This window comes from Periophthalmus magnuspinnatus, chromosome 10, assembly GCF_009829125.3.
Source record: "Periophthalmus magnuspinnatus isolate fPerMag1 chromosome 10, fPerMag1.2.pri, whole genome shotgun sequence".
NCBI classification, from domain to species: domain Eukaryota; kingdom Metazoa; phylum Chordata; class Actinopteri; order Gobiiformes; family Gobiidae; genus Periophthalmus; species Periophthalmus magnuspinnatus.
The window spans coordinates 36,406,920-36,422,234 of record NC_047135.1 but is presented as its reverse complement, the minus strand read 5'-3'; the positions used below and the strand labels follow the sequence as shown (position 1 = coordinate 36,422,234).

Below are 15,315 nucleotides of genomic sequence, written 5' to 3'. Positions count from 1 at the left end.
TTGTTTACCTCTTGTTGTTTACCCTTTAAACTCTTGTTTACTTCCTTTTGTTGACCCTTTAAACTCTTGTTTACCTTTTAAACTCTTGTTTACCTCTTATTGTTTACCCTTTAAACTCTTGTTTATTGTTTACCCTTTAAACTCTTGTTTATTGTTTACCCTTTAAACTCTTGTTTATTGTTTACCCTTTAAACTCTTGTTTACCTCTTGTTGTTTACCCTTTAACCTCTTGTTTACCTCTTGTTGTTTACCCTTTAAACTCTTGTTTACCTCTTGTTGTTTACCCTTTAAACTCTTGTTTATTGTTTACCCTTTAAACTCTTGTTTACCTCTTGTTTACCCTTTAAACTCTTGTTTACTTCTTATTGTTTACCCTTTAAACTCTTGTTTACTTCTTATCGTTTACCATTTCAACTCTTGTTTACCTCTTGTTGTTTACCCTTTAAACTCTTGTTTACCTTTTATTGTTTACCCTTTAAACTCTTGTTTATTGTTTACCCTTTAAACTCTTGTTTACCTCTTGTTTACCCTTTAAACTCTTGTTTACTTCTTATTGTTTACCCTTTAAACTCATGTTTACTTCTTATTGTTTACCCTTTAAACTCTTGTTTATTGTTTACCCTTTAAACCCTTGTTTACCTCTTGTTGTTTACCCTTTAACCTCTTGTTTACCTCTTGTTGTTTACCCTTTAAACTCTTGTTTACTTCCTTTTGTTGACCCTTTAAACTCTTGTTTACCTTTTATTGTTTACCCTTTAAACTCTTGTTTGTTTACCCTTTAAACCCTTGTTTACCTCTTGTTGTTTACCCTTTAACCTCTTGTTTACCTCTTGTTGTTTACCCTTTAAACTCTTGTTTACTTCCTTTTGTTGACCCTTTAAACTCTTGTTTACCTTTTATTGTTTACCCTTTAAACTCTTGTTTACCTCTTGTTGTTTACCCTTTAAACTCTTGTTTACCTCTTGTTGTTTACCCTTTAAACTCTTGTTTACCTCTTGTTGTTTACCCTTTAAACTCTTGTTTACCTCTTGTTGTTTACCCTTTAAACTCTTGTTTACCTCTTGTTGTTTACCCTTTAAACTCTTGTTTACTTCCTTTTGTTGACCCTTTAAACTCTTGTTTACCTTTTAAACTCTTGTTTACCTCTTATTGTTTACCCTTTAAACTCTTGTTTATTGTTTACCCTTTAAACTCTTGTTTATTGTTTACCCTTTAAACTCTTGTTTACCTCTTGTTGTTTACCCTTTAACCTCTTGTTTACCTCTTGTTGTTTACCCTTTAAACTCTTGTTTACCTCTTGTTGTTTACCCTTTAAACTCTTGTTTATTGTTTACCCTTTAAACTCTTGTTTACCTCTTGTTTACCCTTTAAACTCTTGTTTACTTCTTATTGTTTACCCTTTAAACTCTTGTTTACTTCTTATCGTTTACCATTTCAACTCTTGTTTACCTCTTGTTGTTTACCCTTTAAACTCTTGTTTACCTTTTATTGTTTACCCTTTAAACTCTTGTTTATTGTTTACCCTTTAAACTCTTGTTTACCTCTTGTTTACCCTTTAAACTCTTGTTTACTTCTTATTGTTTACCCTTTAAACTCATGTTTACTTCTTATTGTTTACCCTTTAAACTCTTGTTTACCTCTCTTTGTTTACCCTTTAAACTCTTGTTTACCTCTTATTGTTTACCCTTTAAACTCTTGTTTACCTCTTATTGTTTACCCTTTAAACTCTTGTTTATTGTTTACCCTTTAAACTCTTGTTTACCTCTCTGTTTACCCTTTAAACTCTTGTTTACCTCTTATTGTTTACCCTTTAAACTCTTGTTTACCTCTTGTTGTTGTTTACCCTTTGAACTCTTGTTTACCTCTCTTTGTTTACCTTTAACCTCTTGTTTATTGTTTACCTTTAACCTCTTGTTTATTGTTTACTCTTTAACCTCTTGTTTACCTCTCTTTGTTTACTCTTTAACCTCTTGTTTACCTCTTTGTTTACCTTTAACCTCTTGTTTATTGTTTACCCTTTAAACTCTTGTTTATTGTTTACCCTTTAAACTCTTGTTTACCTCTTGTTGTTTACCCTTTAAACTTTTGTTTACCTCTTTATTTACCCTTTAACCTCTTGTTTATTGTTTACCTTTAACCTCTTGTTTATTGTTTACTCTTTAACCTCTTGTTTACCTCTCTTTGTTTACTCTTTAACCTCTTGTTTACCTCTTTGTTTACCTTTAACCTCTTGTTTATTGTTTACCCTTTAAACTCTTGTTTATTGTTTACCGTTTAAACTCTTGTTTACCTCTTGTTGTTTACCCTTTAAACTCTTGTTTACTTCTTATTGTTTACCGTTTAAACTCTTGTTTACCTCTTATTGTTTACCCTTTAACCTCTTGTTTATTGTTTACCCTTTAAACTCTTGTTTATTGTTTACCCTTTAACCTCTTGTTTACCTCTTGTTGTTTACCCTTTAAACTCTTGTTTATTGTTTACCCTTTAAACTCTTGTTTACCTCTCTTTGTTTACCCTTTAAACTCTTGTTTACCTCTTGTTGTTGTTTACCCTTTAAACTCTTGTTTACCTCTTATTGTTTACCCTTTAAACTCTTGTTTATTGTTTACCCTTTAAACTCTTGTTTACCTCTCTTTGTTTACCCTTTAAACTCTTGTTTACCTCTTATTGTTTACCCTTTAAACTCTTGTTTACCTCTTGTTGTTGTTTACCCTTTGAACTCTTGTTTACCTCTCTTTGTTTACCCTTTAACCTCTTGTTTATTGTTTACCTTTAACCTCTTGTTTATTGTTTACCTTTAACCTCTTGTTTACCTCTTGTTTATTGTTTACCTTTAACCTCTTGTTTATTGTTTACCTTTAACCTCTTGTTTATTGTTTACCTTTAACCTCTTGTTTATTGTTTACCTTTAACCTCTTGTTTATTGTTTACCTTTAACCTCTTGTTTACCTCTTGTTTATTGTTTACCTTTAACCTCTTGTTTGTTGTTTACCTTTAACCTCTTGTTTGTTGTTTACCTTTAACCTCTTGTTTATTGTTTACCTTTAACCTCTTGTTTGTTGTTTACCTTTAACCTCTTGTTTATTGTTTACCCTTTAACCTCTTGTTTATTGTTTACCTTTAACCTCTTGTTTATTGTTTACCTTTAACCTCTTGTTTATTGTTTACCTTTAACCTCTTGTTGTTTACCTTTAACCTCTTGTTTACCTCTTGTTGTTTACTCTTTAAACTCTTGTTTACCTCTTGTTGTTTACCTTTAACCTCTCGTTTACCTCTTGTTTATTGTTTACCTTTAACCTCTTGTTTACCTCTTGTTGTTTACTCTTTAAACTCTTGTTTATTGTTTACCTTTAACCTCTTGTTTATTGTTTACCTTTAACCTCTTGTTTATTGTTTACCTTTAACCTCTTGTTTACCTCTTGTTTATTGTTTACCTTTAACCTCTTGTTTATTGTTTACCTTTAACCTCTTGTTTATTGTTTACCTTTAACCTCTTGTTTATTGTTTACCTTTAACCTCTTGTTTATTGTTTACCTTTAACCTCTTGTTTACCTCTTGTTTATTGTTTACCTTTAACCTCTTGTTTGTTGTTTACCTTTAACCTCTTGTTTGTTGTTTACCTTTAACCTCTTGTTTATTGTTTACCTTTAACCTCTTGTTTGTTGTTTACCTTTAACCTCTTGTTTATTGTTTACCCTTTAACCTCTTGTTTATTGTTTACCTTTAACCTCTTGTTTATTGTTTACCTTTAACCTCTTGTTTATTGTTTACCTTTAACCTCTTGTTGTTTACCTTTAACCTCTTGTTTACCTCTTGTTGTTTACTCTTTAAACTCTTGTTTACCTCTTGTTGTTTACTCTTTAAACTCTTGTTGACCTCTTGTTTATTGTTTACCTTTAACCTCTTGTTTATTGTTTACCTTTAACCTCTTGTTGTTTACCTTTAACCTCTTGTTTACCTCTTGTTGTTTACTCTTTAAACTCTTGTTTACCTCTTGTTGTTTACCTTTAACCTCTCGTTTACCTCTTGTTTATTGTTTACCTTTAACCTCTTGTTTACCTCTTGTTGTTTACTCTTTAAACTCTTGTTTATTGTTTACCTTTAACCTCTTGTTTATTGTTTACCTTTAACCTCTTGTTTATTGTTTACCTTTAACCTCTTGTTTACCTCTTGTTTATTGTTTACCTTTAACCTCTTGTTTATTGTTTACCTTTAACCTCTTGTTTATTGTTTACCTTTAACCTCTTGTTTATTGTTTACCTTTAACCTCTTGTTTATTGTTTACCTTTAACCTCTTGTTTACCTCTTTGTTTACCTTTAACCTCTTGTTGTTTACCTTTAACCTCTCGTTTTCTTCGCTCTTCTCGTGTGAAGTTCCTCCGTGGAAAGTGAGGGCGCTCCTTCAGGCCAGTGGGCCTTTTTCACTGAGGCTGACCCCCATCAGCGGCAGCACTTCCTCTTCAGAGTTGATTTCATGGCGATCGGGAGAGAGGGAACATCGCCGACGCACGCTCACTGTCTTTGCACTCTCCTCAGAGTTTATTCTCGGTAAATAACTGATGATTTTTGCAAGATTCGTTAACTGAGCTGGGTAAAAATGCAGACAAGTTTAACTTCAGACACGTAGATAGTTCATATGTCCCTTAAAAATGAATTGTACTCCCATGTTCTGGGTCACTTGTTTCACATTGTAACGCCACTCGCTGATAACACACCGCAGAGACGGGCTCCGTGCGCTCCTCACAGGCGCTAGCAACGGGGCTAATGTTAGCATGATAACACTAGAGACGGGCTCAGGCTAATGTTAGCATGATAACACTGTAGAGACGGGCTCAGGCTAATGTTAGCATGATAACACTGTAGAGACGGGCTCAGGCTAATGTTAGCATGATAACACTGTAGAGACGGGCTCAGGCTAATGTTAGCATGATAACACTAGAGACGGGCTCAGGCTAATGTTAGCATGATAACACTAGAGACGGGCTCAGGCTAATGTTAGCATGATGCAAACACAGCTAGCGGACAATGTGTACACTTGATGTGACTTTTGCACTTGTTTAAGTGTGTAAAAGTGAGATTGTTACGCTGCTCTAAAGTTTAGTTTGCACTTGTTTGATGAGGTTGTTAGCAGTGTTTGTGTTTAGCCGTGTGTAGCTTTGGCTCCTCTAGCGCTGTTTGTGAACTTATCATTATCTCCGCAAACTATGAACAAGTGAATCCAACTTTAAACTCGTGCAGGTTCCGCAGATCAGTGAGTAAATCTGCGCACATATTTTGTGCCTTTTGGACTTTTCTGTTGCACTTTTCTTTTGCACTTTTCTTGTGGATAGTTGTGCGCGTGAAGCTGTTAGCTCTTGATGCTAATGTTTAACGGTAACTCCACAGATAAAAACACTTCTGCTTCAACGGGACTCATCACATTAATAATGCAGAGTATTTAGAAGTAAATATAAGAGAAACACTAAAGTGACACATGGGGTGAAGGCCTTTAAATCCTCGGTTTGTGGAGGTTTATGTGAGAAAAAGTGAATGTTTGTTTGTTTGTGGCCCTTGTTTCGTTAAAATAAAGACACTGAGTCGCCACAAAAAACACCTCCAGAGCAGCTCTGTGTTCAGTGATGTGTTCAGTGATGTGTTTAGTGATGTGTTTGGTGATGTGTTTAGTGATGTGTCTCATGCACAGGTCTGATACCTGCAGGAGAATGTCAGTTTAAACATTTTAATACAGCTCCCTTTTTATTTATATATTTTGCACAGACTCTTTGCTAAAGTTCATAAACACTCTGTTATTTAGTATCTCACTGCACTTCCACAGACAGTGTCCTCCAGGTTAGCACTTAGGTTATAATATTATAATATATTATAACCTGTTGTGAAATCCAAACTAGACTTTTTATGTGTACAATTTCTGTGACTGTATTTTCATTGTGGCTGTCTCTGTTACAGTTGGCACTATTTGAACTGAACTGGGCTCCTTGTACTTGGATTACTTCTTTTGTGTGTCCCAGCTTCCTCCTGCTCAGTCTATGGCTCTGATGGACAAACATAAACAGGTCAAGCGACAGAGACTTGACCGCATCTGTGAGGGTAAGAGTTGATGAGATTTTTATCATCTTTCATACAGTTTTTATTTGTTTTTCTTGAACTGTGTGAAGCATCTTTGACTGTCAAATATGTGTCAAGTGTTATGTAGTAGTAGTAGTAGTAGTAGTAGTGGCATTAGTAGTACCATTACCAGCAGTATTGGTAGTAGTAGTTGCAGTAGTAGTATTCGATAAAAGGAGGACAGAAGCAGTGCTGTAATTACTTGGGTTCGTATGCAAACAATCTTCATTCAATGAAGGCGACTAAATCGAACATTTATCTCAAAGATGTCTTTTGTTTCGGTAGCATCATTATAAAACACATCTTTAAACACCTGTTCCTGGTTTGTTGGTTTGAGATTCTGTGAATAGACATACCAGAATATTTAACACAAATATCTGCCATTTAACAGTTTTTAGTTTTGTCAACACAAAATTGTGTTGTATAGTACATTATATGTTCTATTCAATTCAATTCATTTATTTTTGTAACGCCCAAAATCACAACAACAGTTGTCTGAAGGGCGTTCATGTTTTGGTTGATGGGGGAAACCGGAGTACCCGGAGGAAACCCATCCAGACACGAGGAGAAACATGAAAAACTCCACACAGAAAGGCCTGGTGACCCGGGGATCAACCAAACCTTCTGCTGTGAGACATGAGCCACTCAGCCACCGAGATATACACACAAAAACACAACAACACACAAAAACACAACAACACACAAAAACACAATGTTGTATTTATATTCCACACTGAGTGATCTGGCATCTTCTGTCGTGTCTGCAGCGTCGCAGAGGCTGAAAACATGTTGATATTTGATTTTCTTTAAAGTCTTGTTTTATTCTTTTAACTTGGTAAATGTAAAAGAATCTAGTTCAACAGTGATGTGTTGAGTGTCAGACTTCAGAGGCTCTTTGGACTGTAGTTTAGAGACAAGACATTTCTGAAAGTGCCACTGTTGTTTCATATTGTTTCATATTTGATGATAAGTTTGGAGCTGACTTGGAAGTTCATGTGAAATGTTTCATATCATATTGCAGAGTAAATGCACCTGCAGCGTGCTGTTGTTCGGTCCACTCTGTTGTCTATATGATGAACATGGTTGTGTCCTAAAATGGAGGGAACTGTCTGGAAGAGTCTCAGGAGGCAGAGTGGAGGCAGAGGACAGGGTGATAGGTCATGGCCGGAGGTACGGGGGAAATGGGACAGCTGTCTCTTTAAAAAACAACAGCGACCCAAGAGCTCCGGGCCGGGGCTATGCTAATGAGGTTAGTGCTGGTTGGCTGGGCCACAATGGTGTGACCTGTGATTGGACGGTTTTCAGGGGGGAGGGGCTGGGTGTGGATGACAGCTGGGAACCAGCCAGCCAAGAGCGGGCTGACAGAGAGAGAGAGAGGGAGGGGAAAAAAACGAGCAAAAGAGGGAGAGCGAGGCGAGTGAGTAAGAGAGGAAGACGGGTTGACAGACTTCATAATGCAAGGTTAGCCCCGTGCTCATGTGCTTTGTAATTTGCTGTGTGTGTGTTTGAATTTGGTGATGTTTGCAGAGAGCGTGTGGATGTGGGAGCGGCGCCGGCCGCTCTGTTCTGTTTCCCTTTATGTCTAGCATGCGGCCTATTTTTGTAGCTGCTGCTGTTAGAAGGAACTGTGTCTGTGTGTGTCTAGCTGTGTCTGGGTGGAGTACTGCTGCTTGCTGCATTATCATGGCTAACTGCCCCTCCCCCTCACCTCTCCCTCCTCAATCGGAGTCCAGAGGGAGCAAGGCAAAGAAAGGGAGAGGGAGGCAGAATGAATGAATCTGTGAATGAAATGTATTGTGTTGGGACCATGCTCGCTTGTAGCAGACTTCGGCCCGTGTCCTTTACTCAAATTACCCAGTGTAGCTCCAGTGTAGCTCCAGTGTGCACAGCAGCCTTTTCACGGGGGACTTTGTGAAGGGCCCATCATGTTTTCAGCACAGTGAGACCACATTTATGCCAACGAATGTAGCTGGAAGCCTGCTAGCATTCTTTAGCCATCTGCATTTTAGCCTAGCCACAAAGCTAATTGATTGAATACTGTGTTGTAGTGTACGAGCTGCGCGTTTCATTCATTGGCCTCAGGTTTTCTTTCGTTGGAAATGGTCAGACGTCACAGGAACCATTAACAAATATTTGTTTTCCACTGTTGGCGACCAACTCTGGCTCCTGGTCTCACCATTACCTTTCGCTCTGTGCCAGTCGCACGCGCACACACATAGGCACACATATATATTCACACACACACACACACACCAGATGATGGGATGATTTGAACACATGAGCCATCATATGCAGGGCAGGTGTGTGTGTTGCACATAGAATTGTAGAGTTAGCGCAACATTAATGATCAGTGTGACTCAAATATTTGTCCAAAATGCTTCTTTTTGCACGTTGACTTGAGAGACCCTTATAGACGAGAGAATTTAGGTCATTACTCAGACCCCCATGAGCCCCCTCCACCTCCTCTGTGGGACCCCGCTGTATTTTACACCCCTCCCCCCGCAGTCCTCCCCCCGCAGTCCTCGGCATCACCTCTCCTCCTCAGGCCCAACCCCCTCTGCTGGAGCGCATACAGTAGGCATTCACATCATAAACCACAATTCTTCCACTGCTCTCAGGAACTCTCAGATACTTTCAGCGTCGAGGCTCCACACATCCAGCTAAACACGGCTGTGTACACACATTTGTAGCATTAGCTCGTTTTAGCTCTGAGAGGCTGTTTTAAAAGGACTCGGGCTAATCATGTTTGTGTGGCAGTGCTGTGTGTGCAAGAACTGGTATAGAACTCTACCATCAGATGGAGAGTCTGGAACACACAGATGGTACAGTCATGATGAGGAGGGAGGCTGCTGTGATACTACACACTGGAGACGCTGGTACAGATTATGTGAAGATGACAATATTATTTTTCTTACGGGTCACACCTGGACGACTAAGGCGTCACATAAGAAAGAAATAAGAAATAAACAGTTAGCTTTAATGTTCTTTAATGTCAGTGACTGCACTTTTAAAATACAGTTACTTTTTGGATCGTACCATTAGCCAGAGTTTAGTGGTCGGATCGTACCATTCCTCAGGTGGGCTGTAGTTTGAATTGTCTAGAGTATTGTGAATGTTGTTTTGAAGATCAATTTGTCGTGTTTAACTGTTCATCAAAATGCTGCAAAAAGAGCTCATAAAAATTATATAGAGTTCACACGCATCCTGGAAATTATACAATACCTGGAAAATTATTGGCCTTTTTTCCAGACACGGAAAATGAGAAGTCCAAACGTCCTGAAAAATGTAAATATTGTCCTTGAAATGTCTCCACACTTCTGTTTCTTGGATCAAATTAATATAGACTTTTACTGACTCCTATTAGAGCAGCTGGGTTTAAAAAAAAAACTCTAAAAATCAACAAAATGCAGGAAGTTATGAGTTTTATATTACATTTCACCCAAGCCCCCGTACGGCCGCCCCGTACGGCCGCCCCGTACGGCCGCCCCGTACGGCCGCCCCGTACGGCCGCCCCGTACGGCCGCCCCGTACGGCCGCCCCGTACGTCTTTTGTCTTACCTCAGGAGCTTGGAGGGACCTCAGTGTTGTGTCCCTGATGTTCCTGATTTAAACACTAGACTCACACAGTCCCATTCACACGTGGAGTCTGACACTTTTATAGATTATATCTTTAGTCAGTGTGATGAGGTCACATGGGTCTGATTTGTGTGGGGGATGTGTGTGACTTACATCACAATAAACAGTGTGTTAGTGTATAAATAACACAGACGTATAGACTTTACAAACACATTACCCCCTTTTGAAAACAGTTTTATAATAAAGATGTGATCTAAACACTGATTACATAACTAAAAATGTCCTGTAAATGATTTGACGCACAGTGTGTGGGCCCTGGTGTGGGCCCTGCTGTGGGCCCTGGTGTGGGCCCTGCTGTGGGCCCTGCTGTGGGCCCTGCTGTGGGCCCTGGTGTGGGCCCTGGTGTGGGCCCTGGTGTGGGCCCTGGTGTGTTCTTATTGTACCAGTCTCCGTGTGCATCAGTGAGTTTACAGAGCTGTGATCCTCAGGTATCCGACCCCCCATCCTCAATGGGCCGATGCACCCCCGGCCTCTGGTGGCGCTGTTGGACGGGCGTGACTGCACTGTGGAGATGCCCATCCTCAAAGATGTAGCTACGGTGGCCTTCTGTGACGCCCAGTCCACACAAGAAATCCACGAGAAGGTATGAGGGCCCCTGTGGCCCTGTGGGCTGTTTGGAGCACATGTGGACACATTCTTACAGTTTGTTTTGTAGGTGCTAAATGAAGCTGTTGCTGCACTGCTGTACCACACAATTACTTTATCCAGAGATGATTTGGAAAAATTCAAAGGTTTACGAGTAATTGTGCGAATTGGCTCTGGATTTGATAATGTTGATGTGAAAGCAGCTGCTGAGCTCGGTAAGAGCGCACGTTTACACGTTTACACGTTTACACGTTTACAGTGTTTATGACGCAGGACGCTAAGCCCTCGTCTCTGTCCAGGCATCGCTGTTTGTAACGTCCCAGCGTCGTCAGTGGAAGAGACGGCAGATACTTCGTTATGTCTGATCCTGAACTTGTACAGAAGAGTCACCTGGATGCACCAGGCGCTGAGGGAGGGCACGCGGGCCTCCAGCGTGGAGCAGATCAGGGAGGTGGCAGGAGGCGCCGCTCGCATTCGGGGGGAGACTCTCGGTATTATAGGTTTAGGTGAGTTTTCGTGCACTAAAGTTTGTGTCTCACAGAGAAGTACAGACTTTGATTGTCCCCCTTTGTGCCACAGGGCGAGTCGGTCAGGCCGTGGCTCTTCGTGCCAAGGCGTTTGGGTTTGGCGTGATCTTTTATGACCCATATTTGCCCGATGGCGTGGAGCGCTCCCTGGGACTCCAGCGCATGGCCACCCTACAAGACCTGCTCATCCACTCAGACTGTGTGTCCCTGCACTGCAGCCTTAACGAGCACAACCACCATCTTATTAACGACTTCACCATCAAACAGGTGGAGCCGTGTTTCTTCACATTCATCTCATGCAGAGTTATTTAGCACGTATGATGCTAAAGCTAACCTGTTTTTAAACTGCCACAGATGCGCCAGGGGGCCTTTTTGGTGAACACGTCGAGGGGGGGTCTGGTGGATGAGAAGGCTCTGGCTCAGGCGCTGAAGGAGGGACGGATACGAGGAGCCGCGCTGGACGTTCATGAGACAGAACCCTTCAGGTGCCCCTCAGGAGCCTGAGCCTGACCCGGTTTAGTTTGATACTTTTATAGTTTTATACTTTTCTCTAAACAGCCTTTGTGCCTCCAGTTTTTCCACAGGCCCTCTGAAAGACGCTCCTAACCTCATCTGTACCCCGCACACATCCTGGTACAGCGAGCAGGCTTCAGTAGAGGCCCGGGAGGAGGCGGCCAGGGAAGTCCGACGTGCCATCACAGGTGAGTGCGGCGTCCAGCGGTGGGCGGAACCTTGAGACGATTAGACTAATGTTTATGAAGTACAAACACTTTACACCTGGTGAGGATAACGTCAGTCTTTGTTGTTATTGGGAAATGGAAAAGTGTTTTTGTTATATTCGTTTAGACTTTAGACAAATGTGGTGATGAGCCTTGTGTGCTGCAGGTCGCATCCCCGACAGTCTAAAGAACTGCGTGAACAAAGAGTACCTATTGGCTGCCTCTCAGTGGCCCAGCATGGAGGCCGCCACAGTTCATCCTGAGCTCAACGGAGCCTCCTACAGGTGAGGACGCGACATCACAGCGCGCTCTCAGTCGGACTAAAGTAACGGTTCCTCGTCTTGTGTCGTAGATTTCCTCCGGGCCTGATCAATGTGGCAGCAGCGGGGGGTCTCCCGGGGGCGGGGGCAGGGGTGGACAGCCTGGTTTCAGGGATGGCACACGGCATCACCCCTGTGACCCACCCTCCCCACGCCCCGTCTCCAGGGCAACCCACCAAGGCCGAAGCCGACAGAGACATCCCCTCCGACCAATAGCCCCCCCCACCAGCGCCAGCACATTCCTCCGCTCCAGACCCCGCCCCCCCCCACATCGACGGCACCTGTCCCACCTGACGTGACTACACTGTATCTCACACCTCGAGCCCTGGAGTGACCTGTCCTCTGCCGCCCATGTCACCCCCATGTCACCCCCCTGACCCCTGACCTCCGACCCCCAACACAACCCCACACCGTCAGCAATAACTGTTCTCAAGGATTCGGTGATAGGACTGGTTCATTTTCTTATCGGCTCTTGTTTTAAACCTATTGTGGTTCTAGTTGTTAATGTTTGTTTGTTTTGGAAAAAGAGAAAGCATTTCGAGTTTGGCTTTGCGCCTCCAGTCGTCTCCTTCAGACCAGACGAGGTTAAAGGTCCTGTTGTGTCTACATTTAACTGCTCCTGTTACTGCTTTATACTTTTTATTTTTAAACCCTTGTCACAGGGAGATTTGTGCTAAAGTTCATCAGAAAGTCATTATAAAAACGATTTCCAACATTACCACAAAGCAGCATTTTGTCCCTTCTCATCGGCGCTCCCTGGCACTGAGCTCAAACGGACTCCATCATCATAGTCATCATCATTACTATTATTATTATTATTGTTATTAATCATTTCCTATCGAAGCTCTTAACCTCGTAATACCTCCTAGCGTGTCGTCATCCCCGCTATGGCCCACTGTTTTGGCCGTTTCAAACTGCGGTGGTGCAGGACTGAGTGAACTCTGTGCCCAGACGCAGCTGAAACCATTGGGTCTTCACCAGCAGAGGGCGCTGTCTGACTTTGTTCAGACGGTCGGCTTCAGTGCAGGAGCGGTGACCAGGGATCGAACCATCACCTTTTTATGATTTTTTAAAAAAGATCTCACCACCCCCCCACGTCCACTCCTCCCCCTCAGCGTCCCTGACCAGCATGCAGTGACCCCCCTGCGTGAGTGACAGGACTTCATTAGTGCATGCTGGCTTTCCATCGACAAAAGTTGCGTATGTGTGTGTGCGTGCGTGCGTTTTTTGTTCCCTTAACCCTTTCAAGGATGACGAGTTGCCGTCGTCTTTCCAAAGGACGTCCCCTGGGAGTAACTGTTGTTATCGGCGTTGCCCCGGTGACGAGGGAACACCTTTCTAGTACCTCAGTAACAGATAATGAATGTACCGTGCATACCCTTTTATTTTTTTGTACAGATTTTCTAGATGACTTCTTTAATAATAGAGGGTTGTGAACTTGTAGCAGTAACGATTCAGAAAATAAAGCCTCATCGTCCTCGTCATCGCCCCCGTTCAGATGAATTCGGTTCGCTCTAGGTCACTGAAAGAACTCAGGCTTCAAAAAACCAACGTGTATCTTCTTCCCTTTTTACCCCTTTTTAGTTTGTCAATGTGGAAAGTTTTTAGCACAGCGCTCAAAAACCCCCCTCTGACTGTAGTAGATGTGTCTCCATCTTTACTGAGAAAAGCAAAGATCGTGTACTGCTAGTCTTGTTTTACTAGAGCCGTAGATATAGACCTGTTTTTTATATTTAGCCCCTCCCCTTGTCAAGCTGCTCTAACTATAGTTGCATGTGAGGTGATTCTTTAGAGGAAAAAAGCTCTCGGCTTCAACATGACATCATCATCTTGCTGTTTTCCTCTCCCCCCGTTTTACCCCTGATCCATTTTGTGGTGGTCAGTTTCCAGTGATGTACAGTCTCCTCCTCAGAGTCTATGGGAGGCGTGGAGCATGTCTGCGGCCTCCGTCATGTCGAGTATATATTTTTAAAAAGTACCCCCATAGTTCCCAGATTATGCTCATAAATAGTTATCTTAAAGTTTTGCTGTTGACGCGGATGACTTCTATTGTTGAGTTCAGCGGTGCACTGTTTAAAAATCCATTTGTTTTAATGTTATTTTTGATGATGTGCTTGTCTTGTTCTACATGTTGTACTGACACATTTCGGCGCGATTAAACCCATTTTCCCCTTTTTTTTTGATATTTTAAAATCTCATCCCTTCCAAACTCGTCTCTCGTGGGCCTTACTTTGTCTTTCCCTTAAAGTAGCTGTTTTAAAGTTGCCATGGAACCACTCACTGCCTTAATACAGTTGACCACAGTAAGACGGAAAAAGCCGAGCCAGGATCATATCACCTCCCAGAAATGTCCCGTAATATTTGTGAAGCTTCAGTTTCCAACCGATCGAGCTCATTTTAAAAAGTTGAGTGATGCGTTTGTTTTGCCCTGTCAGTTTGTGTTTAAGTGCAAGCTCACGGTTAAAGCACAGCACCGATGGTTACAAAGCCACAGCCTGTTTCACTCTGGTGTGAAACTCCCCCTCGGCCGACGACTCTGCCACTCCGAGAGAGAGAAAGAGGAGAGAGAGAAAGAGGAGAGAGAGATGAGGGAGATGAGGGAGGAGGGGGGACGGCAGCGCAACACTGGTGAGGTCTGTCAACTACAACAGAAGAAATTAGGTGTGAACCGGTCACTATTTCTCAGGGTCAAATGCACACATATCCTCCAGCAGTCCCGCCCTTGGCCCCGCCCCATGGCCCCGCCCCCTACAGCGCCCCTCCCTGACCCCCGTTTGCTTTCGTTTTGGCATCTATCTATCTCTCCATCGAACCAACGGATGAATGAACGTCTGAATGTGAACCACGTGTGATGTTAAAACTGGGAAATGTATTTTTACAACATGTGAACGTGTTTTTCACTCTCATTTGTGAATTTGATTTTTTTTTTTTTTTTTTCACCAGATGCAAAAAGTAAATTTGAAAAAAATGACAAAAAAACCCTCCTGTACTAGGCTCTTAAGCTTTATTTCATTTTGTTTACTTTTTTATTAGAATCAATCATGTTTGTGATGGTAACTTCCGATGGTAAACTCCACACCGTATTTTAATAAAATGTAAAAAAATAAAACGTTTTGTCTTTTGTGTTTCAGACTGTAGTAAAAACACGACACAGTTTGAGTCAGTTTATCACTAGACTCTATAGAGATATATTTAATTAAAAAGCCTGAGCCGCAACAGAAACAACAGAAAGAAGCAAGAAAGAACCACAGACGAGACTTTTTCAACCCTCCACAGATAAAGATCAGATTAGAAACAAAATGACACAAATCTCCAGTTTTGCAAAGTAAAACTGATAAATATTGAGACTCAAAATGGCCAGTTCCAGTTTTCATGAAGTGGATGTGTTAAGTGTGACAGGCCTCAGTGCACCAACTAAAGTCA

The 15,315-nt window shown here is 41.8% G+C and overlaps 1 protein-coding gene across 2 annotated transcripts; it reads left to right on the top strand.

Annotated features, from left to right (window-relative positions):
* The first annotated feature begins 4,450 nt into the window (after positions 1-4,450).
* Positions 4,451-14,984, top strand: ctbp1 (C-terminal binding protein 1). Of its 2 annotated transcripts, XM_033973522.2 has the most exons (10): positions 4,451-4,548; positions 5,947-6,087; positions 10,170-10,324; positions 10,397-10,541; positions 10,626-10,832; positions 10,906-11,120; positions 11,208-11,338; positions 11,427-11,554; positions 11,739-11,856; positions 11,925-14,984. In XM_033973522.2, the coding sequence occupies exons 2-10, from the start codon at positions 6,027-6,029 to the stop codon at positions 12,106-12,108; spliced, it is 1,344 nt and encodes a 447-aa protein (XP_033829413.1). In that variant the 5' UTR covers positions 4,451-4,548; positions 5,947-6,026; the 3' UTR covers positions 12,109-14,984. The 2 variants fall into 2 exon arrangements, with proteins under 2 accessions (XP_033829413.1, XP_033829414.1); XM_033973523.2 differs by lacking the exons at positions 4,451-4,548; positions 5,947-6,087 and adding an exon at positions 7,428-7,566.
* The last annotated feature ends 331 nt before the right edge of the window (positions 14,985-15,315 follow it).

What these genes read in the sequence shown, in the direction of transcription:
- ctbp1 (XM_033973522.2), top strand. Translation starts at nt 6,027, where the DNA reads ATGGCTCTGATGGACAAACATAAACAGGTCAAGCGACAGAGACTTGAC. An exon ending in ACGACTTCACCATCAAACAG is followed by an intron (nt 11,121 to 11,207) that starts GTGGAGCCGTGT and finishes AAACTGCCACAG; the next exon opens with ATGCGCCAGGGGGCCTTTTT. An exon ending in CTCAACGGAGCCTCCTACAG is followed by an intron (nt 11,857 to 11,924) that starts GTGAGGACGCGA and finishes CTTGTGTCGTAG; the next exon opens with ATTTCCTCCGGGCCTGATCA.